This window comes from Myotis lucifugus, unplaced genomic scaffold, assembly GCF_000147115.1.
Source record: "Myotis lucifugus unplaced genomic scaffold, Myoluc2.0 scaffold_4, whole genome shotgun sequence".
NCBI lineage: Eukaryota > Metazoa > Chordata > Mammalia > Chiroptera > Vespertilionidae > Myotis > Myotis lucifugus.
In genome coordinates this window covers 8,457,323-8,468,588 of record NW_005871052.1, presented here as the reverse complement: position 1 = coordinate 8,468,588, position 11,266 = coordinate 8,457,323, and the positions used below count along the sequence as shown (strand labels likewise).

Below are 11,266 nucleotides of genomic sequence, written 5' to 3'. Positions count from 1 at the left end.
CCGGTGGAAGAGGGGTTGAGGCGCCTGCCCCCTGTCACTCACAGAAGCAGGGACCCATCCAGGAGAGGATGAGAGCTCCGTACCCTGGTCACACACAGAGGCAGAGGTCGATCAGAGAGATTGAGGAGCTCCCCACTGTCATGCACAGAAGCAGAGCCCAATAGGAGAGGTTAGAGCACTGCCCCCTGTCACACACAGAGCAAGAGCGAGATCAGAAGAGTGAGGCGCTGCCACCCTGTCACACTCAGGGCAGGGCAATGGGGAGGTTATGGCTCTACCCTGTCACACACAGAGCAAGGCTGTGGAGGGGGGTTGGGGCGCCAACCTCTATCACCCACAGAGCAGGGCAATCAGGGGGTTGGGGCACCGCCACTGTCACACTCGGGGCAGGGCCAATGGAGAGGTTATGGCTCTACCCTGTCACACACAGAGCAGGGCCTGTGGGGGGGCGGGGGTTGGGGCGCCACACCCTGTCACACACAGAGCAGGGCCGATCAGGGGGTTGGTGCGCTGCACCCTGTCAAACACAGAGCTGCAGGGCAATCAGGGGATTGGGGAGCTCCCCCCTATCAGGCACAGAGCAGGGCTGATCAGGGGGTTGGGGAGCCTTCCCTTGTCACGAACAGAGCAGGGCGGATAGGGAGGTTGTGGCCCCACCCCCTGTCACACACAGAGCCGCAGGGCGATCAGGGGGTTTGGGCGCTGCCCCCTGTCACGCTGATCCCGGTGCCAGGAGGCATATTACCCTTTTACTATATAGAATAGAGGCCTGGTGCATGGGTAGGGGCTGGCTGGTTTGCCCTGAAGGGTGTCCTGAATCAGGGTGGGGGTCCCCACTGGGGTGCCTGGCCAGTCTGGGTGAGGGGCTGAGGGCTGTTTTCCGGAAGCAGGTGACTGAAGCTCCCAACCGCTCCTTGTTTTCTTTTCTTTTTTTTTTTTTTTTATTCTGGGCCAGCTTTAGCTCTGAGGCCTCGGCTGCTGAAAACATCGATACAATGTTGTGGTCTGGCTGGCTTTCAGTCCGGCTGGTTTCTGGGGTTTTGTTTAGCTTCTTATTTGCAACATAGTATATAGTTGCTTAGACTTGCAGCTGAGAGGCCGGCAAGTGAGCCGGGGAACGTTGGAGTCCACAGTCACTGAAGCAAGCAAGCCTCCCTGCTCGCTTCAGTGCATGGCTGCTGGCCGCCATCTTGGCTGACAGTTAATTTGCATAAGGATATGCTGATTATCCAATGGGAAGGGTAGTGGTCGTACGCCAATTACCATGTTTCTCTTTTATTAGTGTAGATTACTTTAATTGTAGACTTTCATTTGTAGACCAAATAATAATAATAAAATAATTAATTTTAAAAAAGAAACTAAAAACCAGACATGAACATACAGAGCTAACTTTTATAAACATTTTAATATATTTTTCTATTTTTCTATGATAAATTTAAAAATTAGCATGGCTCAATAGTTTTTTTCTATCACTCCCTACTTTCCACCTCTCCCTGATGGTAGATATAATCATACACCATTATTTTTTACTTAAAATTATATCATTATTATTTCCTTAAATCATTTAATATTTAATCATTATTCTTATGGTTATCATATGGATTTACCATAATTTTTATGTTTATTATTTTTATTTTTTAATTATCAAATACATACATAGACATAATAACCATTTAAACACTTATAGATATGTAATAAAGGAAGTCTATAATTTTTTTCTTCTCTATCACTCCTATGCTGTGTGAGATAATCATTATTAATTTAGTGTACATCTTTTCATACTTATCCAACCCTATATGATAAAGAGGTAATATGCAAATTGACCATCACTCCAACACACAAGATGGATGCCCCCATGTGGACACAAGATGGCCGCCACAAGATGGCCAGCAGGGGAGGGCAGTTGGGAGGGACCCAGGCCTGCAGGGGAGGGAAGTTGGGGGTAACCAGGCCAGCAGGGGAGAGCAGTTAGGGACAACCAGGCTGTCAGGGGACGGCAGTTAGGGCTGACCGGGCCTGCAGGGGAGGGCAGTTGGGACCAACCAGGCCTGCAGGGGAGGGCAGTTGGGGGGGACCAGGCCTGCAGGGGAGGACAGTTAGGGGGGACCAGGCCAGCAGGGGAGGGCAGTTAGGGGCAATCAGGCCTGCAGGGGAGCAGTTAGGTGTCAATCAGGCTGGTAGGGGAGTGGTTAGGGGGTGATCAGGCTGGCAGGCAGAAGTGGTTAGGGGCAATCAGGCAGGCAGGCAGGCAGGCGAGCAGTTGGGAGTCAGCAGTCCCAGATTGTGAGAGGGATGTCCGACTGCCTGTTTAGGCCCAATCCCACCGAGGAGTCCCAGATTGGAGAGGGTGCAGGCTGGGCTGAGGGACACCCCCCCATGCACGAATTTCATGCACTGGGCCTCTACTGCTCATATAAACATCTATACACATCTGACTTTTAAATTTTTATTTACAAAAAATTATACATATTACTCTGTAACTTGCTTTTATAAAACTTAATTAATCATAAATAACTCTACAGGTGAAGAATATAAATTCTTACTATAACTCTTTATATCAGGGTTCAATCAGAGAAGCATAACCAATAGGAGATTATTAAGATATTTTTATAAGGAATTTCCTTATGTGATTGTGAATCCTGGCTGAGCAACTCCAAAATTGTAGGGCAGGCTGTCAGGAATGACAGATCATGGGCAGGCTTGAACTCATGGACATAGGCCAAAGCTCTCATCTATAGACAGGAATTTCAGGAGAAGGATTGAACTCCAAGTACATGGACTAAAGTTGTGAGGCAGAATTTCTTATCTCTCAGAGTGGGGAGACCTCAGCACTGCTTTTTTTTTTTTTTTAGGTGGTTATAACAACTACTATGAACTCTATGTTCTTAAAAATTTTTAAGTGCATGATATAGTAACAGAAGCTCCACAACCAGTGTTGTATAGCAAATCTCTGAAACTTATTCATATCTTATATAAAGGGAACTTTATACATATTCAACATCAACTCCTCATTTCCCCTATAGCCAGCCTCTTGGAATCACCATTTTATTCTGTGCATTTATAAGTTTGACCTCATATTTAATTTATATACCTAATATGAAAAATCATGCCATATTAGTCCTTCTGTGACTGCCATATTTCACTTACCATAATATCCTACAGATTTATCTATATTGTCACATATGGCAGAATTTTCTTCCTTTTTAGAGCTGAGTAGTATTACACTGTATGTATATACCATGTTTCTTAATCCATTTATCTATTAATGGATGTTTAGTTTGTTTCTATATCTTGGCTATTGGGAATAGTGCTGCAATCAACATGAGAGTGCAGATATCTCTTCAAGATCCCGATTGTAGTTATTTTGGATATATATCTAGAAGTGGGGTTGCTAATCATATGATAGTTCTATTTTTAATTTTATGAAGAACCTCCTTACTGTTCTCCATAGTGGCTGAAGCGTTTTAATTCTGAACAGTGTACTATGGTTCCAGTATCTCCACATCCTTGCCAATACTTATCTTTTGTTTCTTTGATAATAGCTATCCAAACAGGAGTGAGGTGATTTCTTATGGTTTAGACTTGAATTTCCTAAAGATTAGAAATGTTGAGAATCTTTTCATATACTTGTTGGCCATTTGTATGTCTTCTTTGAAGACATGTCTATATAAGTCCTGTGCCCATTTTTAAAATCTAGTTATTTGTGGGATTTTTTTGTTTTTGTTTTTGCGATTGAGTGTTCCACATAGAAGTGCCTTATATGTGGAAATTAACCCATTATCAGGTATATAGTTTGCAAATATATTTTCTTCCATTCCATAGGTTGCCTATTCATTCTGTTGTTTCTTTGCTATGCAGAAGTATTTTAGTTTGATGTAGTCCTACTTGTCTGCTTTGCTTTGTTGCCTATGTTTTTGGTGTAATTTTCAAGAAACCATGGCCAAGACCAATGCCAAGCTTTTTCCCTGTTTTCTTCTAGGACTTTTCCAGTTTTAGGTTATACATTTAAGTCTTCAGTCCACTTTGAATTGATTTTCATGTATGGTGGAAGGTAGGAGATGAGTTTCATTCTTTTGCATGTGGATATCCATCGAGTTTTTTGAGCACCGTTTTTTGAGAAAAGGATCCTTTCCCTATTTTATATTGTTGGCAACTTTGTCAAAGATATATTGACTGCATATATATATGAGTTTATTTCTGGACTATCTATCCTATCTTATTTGTTTACATGTCTGTCTGTAATTACTGTAGCTTTGAATATATTTTGAACTAAGAAGTATGATGCCTCCAGATTTGTTCTTCTCTCTCAATTTTGTTTCAGATATTATGGGTCTTTTCTGATTCCACATGTGGTCTTTCTATTTCGATAAAAATGCCATTGGAGTTTTGATAGGATCACATTGAATCATTAAATTGTTTTGGATAGAGAAAAATCATCACTCTTGCATGATATAAAATTCTCAACAAACTAAGTGTAGAATACATGGCCTTTATTACCTCAACATAATAAAGGCCATGTATGAAAGGCCCATAGCTAACATCGTACTCAAAGTGGGGAAACTGAAAGCCTTTTCTCTAAGATTAGGAACAAGACAAGGATGCCCACTTTTACCACTTCTATTCAGCATAGTAGTGGCAGTTTTATCAAGAGCAATTAGGCATGAAAATAAAAGGCATCCAAATCAGAAAGGAAGAAGTAAAATTATTTCTGTCTGCATATGATGTAATTTTACATATAGAAAATCCTAAAAACTCCACAAAAAGCTCTTACAACTAATAAATGAAGTTATTAAATGTGTAGGATATAAAATCAACATACAAAATTCAGTTGTGTTCATATACACTAACAACAAACTACCTGAAAAGAAAATTAGTAAACCATCTCCTTACAATCACATAAAAATGAATGCATGGAATAAACTTAACCAAGGAGGTGAAAGATTTCTACACTTAAAACTACAAAATATTGCTGAAAGAAATTAAAGACAAAAATAAATAGAAAGACCTTTCTGTGTTCACATATTGGAAGACTTCATGTTGTTAAAATGTCTGTTCTTCTCAAAGCTATCTATAGATTCAATGTGAACCTATTAAAACGCCAATGACTTTTTTAAATTTTTCAATTACAGTTTAAGTTCAATATTATTTTATATTAGAGGACTGGTGCATGGATTCGTGCACTGGTGGGGTCCCTCGGCCTGGCCTGCAGGAATCAGTGGACCTTTGTGCTGCTGCAGCCCAGCCCTACCCGCCAGCTCATTGGGCTCCAGCCTGTCGATCCAGCACAACAGGAAGTAGTGCACAAAGCAGCAGGTGGCCTGGGAGGAGCCCCAGCGCTGCCCTGCTCCAGCTCATCCCTGCCTTGCTGCGCCTGCCACCGCTGCTGCTCAGTAGGCTCACTACCACTCCTCTGTGGTCTTTTGCGCGCCTGTCCTAGGTATTATGGGTATTATGCTCGTCATGGCAGCCTCGCTCCTTGCACCTTGCATGGCACTAGAGAAGCAGCCACAGGCTCATGCCCAGTTAATCCAGATGCCAGTCCCAATCCCTGTCCCAGTCTAGATGGGAGAGGGGTGCACAGGGGGAGTGTCTGTGGGAAAGGCTCCTGCAGCCACAGCTGTGCTCGCCAGCCAGCTGTGAAGCCCAAGCCTGGTGTCTGGCACCCGTCTGTTAGCTGAGCAGCGCTCCCGCTGTGGGAATGCACTGACCACCATGGGGCAGCTCCTGCATTGAGCATCTGCCCCCTGGTGGTCAGTGCATGTCATAACTACTGGCAGGTCATCTGATTGCTTAGGCTTTTATATATATATATAAAATTAGTTTCAGGTGTATAGCATAGTGGTTAGACATTTATATAACTTACAAAGTGATCCCCCCAATATTTCAAGTACCCATATGGGACTGTACATAGTTATTACAGTATTATTGACTATATTCCCTATGTTGTACTTTACAACCCCATGACTATTTTGTGACTACCAATTTGTACTTTTTAATTCCTTCAGCTTTACACCCAGCCCCCAAACCCCCTTCCCTCTGGCAACCATCAGTCTGTTCTCTATATTAGTCTGTTTCTATTTTATTTGTTTGTTTATTTTGCTCTTTAGATTTCACATATAAGTAAAATCATATGGTAATTGTCTTTCTCTGTCTGACTTAGCATAACATCCTCTAGGTCCAATAATATTTTTTGAGAAATAGAAAAAACTCCTAAAATTCATGTAGAAACCAAAAAGACCCGTAATAGCTAAGAGAGAACAGAGCTGAAGGCATCACACTTCCTGATTCAAAATATATGCCAAAGCTACAGTAATCAAAATAGTATGGTGCTGCCCTGGCTGGTGTGGCTCAGTTGTTTGGGCATCGTCCTATGCAACAAAAGATTGATTCCCAGTCAGGGCACATTCAGGGGTTATAGGCTCATTCCCCTGTGGGGAGGGCAGAAGGTGCAGGATGAAGATGATTGATGTTCTGCTCTCACATCCATGTTCCTCTTTCTCCCTTTCTCTTCCTCTCCCTCGAAAAATCAATAAAAATATTTTTTAAAAAACCAGTATGGTACTGCCATAAAGACAGACATATAAACCAAGGAACTAGGATAGAAATCCCAGAAATAAATGTACACATATAAGTCAACATATCTTCAACAAATGTGCCAAGACTACAAAGTTAGGAAAGGATAGTTTCTTTAAAAATGGTGCTGGAATAACTTGATATAAACATGCAAAAAAGTGAAATCAGACTCCTATGGTGATACCTTGTGGACTTTTGAGACCCTGGTCGGGGAGCTCAGTTGGTCAGAGTGTTGTCCCAATATGCCAGGGTTGCTGGTTCGATCCTCAGTCAAGGCACATATAAGAATCAACCAATGAATGCATAAATAAGTGGAAAAAGAAATCAGTGTTTCTCTTTCTGTATCTCTCTTTCTTCCTCTCTCTCTCAAATCAATAAGTAAAATTTTAAAATAAAGACTTTTTATATGTCTTGCCAAAATTACTCTTCCAGGAACATACTAATTTTTACATTTAAGAAAGGTCAATGTTTCTTTAACAAAATAATGTGTTTTTCTTTTTCTAGGCTTTGAAATTTCTGAAAATCAGAAGAGGCAGGCTGCAATGACTGTGAGAAAAGTCTCTAAACAAAAAGGTAAAGCTGCGTTTTACCAACACTCCTCCTACCCCACCCTATCCCACACCCACCCCACCATTCACTCTTTTTGTGAGAATGGAAAGCCATAGGCTATGTGTTTTCATATTCCTAGGCTTTTTTCCATGTAGAAGTTCACTTGAGGGGGGTGGAAAGTTTCTGGATTCCTATGTGTCCCTGTACATAGAAAATGTTCTTAAAGGCTTAAGTCTGAGGAATGAATAGTATAAGGTACTTATGTCCAGAGATAGCTCATCGAGTACAGGAAAAAAATAGAGCCTCTTTTTATGTTTATTTTTACTTAAATAAACGAGGGAGAGCAAGAAACTAAACTTTACTAACAATTTAGAGATGGCTGGGCAATAGAAAATGTGTAGGATTTATTTATAAGTGTAAGGGAAATGTGCAGAATTTTCTTTCATTGTTTTGGAGATATTTGGTAAATCAAGAATCCCAAATCAGAATGAAGAACTTCAAACTGAATCTAGAAGATTCAGATATTCATTGTCTCATTCTCTGAACTATACAGAATTTACAAAAGAAAAATACATTGAAAATAAATTTGAATATGAAATGAAGCCCTATTTTCTCATTTTTATGAACTAGACAAAATTAAAATGCTTAGTTAAACAAAGGAAAGGAACTACCCTCTGTTTATTTGAGAGCCTATTCAATCCCAGTCATTTTACATAATTTCTTTCATTTCATCTTTATGGCACCCCTAACAAGGTAGGCATTGTTAGCCCTGTTTTGTAGATGAGGAAACAGGATCTTCTGGGTTAAGTGACTCTGAACATAAGTCAGCTTGACTATAAGTCCCCTTCTCTCTCTTCTCCACCTAAGGGGTCTGATGATTTTCCATTTTGAGGAAGAACAGCTGACTTTTTTCGTCTTACCTCAGTTACCAACAAATGTTTCTGTTACTGATAACCACTGTTATTGTCCCAAGGGGTAGGCAATCTTAGACCTCAGTTTCCCCAGGTCACTCCTTCTGCTTTCTCAGTGGACTATTGCTCAGAATGAGTCACCGTAGAAAATGATCAGATTCAAGTTGCCTAAAATTCCAGCAGTCACATAAAGCACTCCTAATTACTGTTAATGACACTGTTTTTCATTGAGTAAGCTGAGTACCTGTGTATATCTGATTTCCAATTAAGCAGTGTACCTAGTTGGAGCCCCTCTATCTAGACATGACAGTCCCTTTAAAGGCTTATTGCTTTTTTTCCTTGGGAGACCCTCTTTCCCTCATCATGCAAATGTGATTCTCTTTAGATAAAGAATTAAAGGCAACCACTCCTAACCTCTTGGGGATGAAAAGTGAGGTATAATATTAGAAAGCAATCTGGAGTTACTGTAAGTAAAGATATGACCTGTATGAATAGGAGAATCCTGTGAGGGAATATGCCCCTTCTTTAGATGGAGATATGAACAGAAAAGAGCCCTAGGCAGGTGGAGAGTCCTCAGGTTACAAAGGGGCTACTGTCCTAGTAGCCTGCATCTGTCTCCTGTAGGCTCTTAGTTCCTGAGCTTCTCTCACTCTGATTTCCTTCATTGTCCTCACCATACTGACATTTGTGATGGGATGGTACCCCATTACCTTAGCCCAGGTTCCCTAAAGCTTATCTGAAACTGGCTGGTTTTGTGACTGATAATCCTTAAAGCTTAGGAAAATCCACAAATCAAGCAACCAGAAAACAGTCCTGCTCAGTCATACCAAGCTTTTGTGTTAGTTTTCTTACCCACCTGTCTAGTCTCAACCTATACCCTTCAGGTCCTCTCTTGTGTCCCAATATTTAAACACTGGTTCACCTGAACAGCTTTCTACCTGTAATAGCAATCTTAAAGACTTCAAAGAAACGTATCTAGTTTCAAATGTCCCAGAATTCCTACAAATCACTTTTCTTATTTCTACTTCTAGTCTTCAAGACTCTTCTAGTCCAGGGCTGTGGTGACTCATATATTTTGTGACTCAAAGGTACTATACATGTGGAAGTAGTTGTCAAACTTAGTAATATTAGTTACATAATATACATGGGAAGAGCAAAGGAGTCCTTATAGATACCAATTAAATCTAGCTTCCTTACCATTCCAATAAACCCTTCCTGAAAGTGATGTGAAAGAATTGTTGTTAAAATTTCTCTAATGTAATGTAATTGGATAGGTAATTATTCTAGTTTCCCTTTGCAACCCCATCTGTAATGCCATGGGACTTTATCAACTCAGTCAACTGTTCTGGAGGACAGCCTAGCTCTAAGGAAGGCCTTTTCATTTTACATTTGTCTTTCATACTGCCCTGGTTTTAACTTCTTAAGAGTTGTATGCTACTTCCTGATCCATCAGACTATTTCAGTCTATCATTATAGAACTCCCTAGGGCCCTGAGTATAGCCCTGATCTTCAGAGGTTTTGGGACCAGTTGAGAATCAAATGAGTACAGTATAATAACTAAAATAATCTTGAAAAGTAAGAAAAAAGTTAGAGTAATCAGTCTCTCCTGATTTCAACACTAATTTATATAGCTATAGTAACCATAACAGTGTAGTGTTGGCATAGAAATAGAGATATTAGCTCAGTTGAACATAATAGAGAACACAGAAATAGACCTACACAAATTTACATCACTGAATTTTGACAGAAGTGCTAAAGCAATTCACTGGAGGAAGGATAGCCTTTCAATAAATGGTGCTGAAACAATTGAAATTCCATAGGGCAAAAATTAAAAGGAGAGCTTCAAACTAAACTTGCATCCTATAAAAATTAACTCAAAATTGATAATGCACTTAAATTTAAAACTACAAAATTTTAGGATTGATAGGAGAAAATCTTCTCTGCGTATCTAGGGCTATACAGAGAAGTTCTTAGACTTGACACCAAAATCTTGAATTACAAACTAAAAAATTGATAAAATACCTTCGTCAAAATAGAAAAATTTTCTCTGTGACAGACCATGTGAAAAAACAAGTTACAGGCTAGAAAAAAATATCTGCAAACTACATATCTGATGAAACACTAGTATCTAGAATATATAAAGAACTCTCAAAACTCAACATTAAAAAACCACCTATTCCAATTAGAAAATAGGCAATATATAAACATATTTCACTGAAGAGGATATATTGATACCATTTAAAAATTAAACTATGTTCAATATCATTAATTATTGGAGAAATGTGAATTAAAACCATAATGAGATATTACTACATATCTATTAGAAATGCAGAAATAAAAATAGTAACACCATCAAATGCTGGCAAAGATGCAGAAAAATTGAGCCATTTATACCTTGCTGGTGAGAATATATAATGGTACAGCCACTCTGGAAAATAGTTTGGCACTTTAAAACATGAAACATACAATTACCATATGAGCCAGCAATTACACTCTTGAGCATTTATTCCAGAGAATTCAAGACTTATTTCCACATAAATCAAATGTTCATAGAAGCTTTGTTCATAATAGCCCAAGCTGAAAACAATTCAGATGTCCTTCATTGGGTGAAAATTAAGCAAGCTATGGTACATTCATACCATGAAATATTACTCATCAGTAAAAAGGAGCCAGATACAAGTACATGTTACAACTTAGGTGAATCTCAAAGGAATTATACTACTAGTAAGTGAGAAAAGCCAATTTCTAAGGGTTGCATATTGTATGACTCCATTTATACAATGTTTTAATGTAATTTATAAATGGGGAATAGATTAGTGGTTGCCAGGGAATAATAAAGGGGTGGGGTCAGGAGAGAAATGAATGTGGTTACAAAAGAGTAGCAAGAGTGATCCTTGTGATGATAGAAATGTTCTATCTCTTGACCATGTTCTATAAAAATGGTAATATCTTGGCTGTATTATTGAACTACTAGAGGCCTGGTGCACATGTGCACCAGTGAGGTCCCTCGGCCTGGCCTGCAGGATAGGGCTGAAACCAGCTCTCTGACATCCCCCCAAAGAGTCCTGGATTGTGAGAGGGTGCAGGCCTGGCTGAGGGACTTCACCAGTGAACGATCAGAGCCAGGGAAGGATGCGGGAGGTTGGCCAGCTGGGGAGGGACTGCGGGAGGGCTCCAAGGTCTGTCTGGCCCATCTAACTCAGTTCTGATCTGCTGGACCCCAGCAGCAAGCT

General features: G+C 40.1%; 1 protein-coding gene across 2 annotated transcripts in view; it reads left to right on the top strand.

Moving 5' to 3' along the window:
• ARHGEF9 (Cdc42 guanine nucleotide exchange factor 9) overlaps positions 1–11,266 on the top strand; it is a 176,455-nt gene that overhangs the window by 132,712 nt on the left and 32,477 nt on the right. For both annotated transcript variants that reach the window (XM_023763710.1, XM_014465330.2), the window contains one exon: positions 7,078–7,146. In XM_023763710.1, the coding sequence (XP_023619478.1) occupies positions 7,078–7,146 (69 nt within the window). The remainder of the gene's footprint in view (positions 1–7,077; positions 7,147–11,266) is intronic.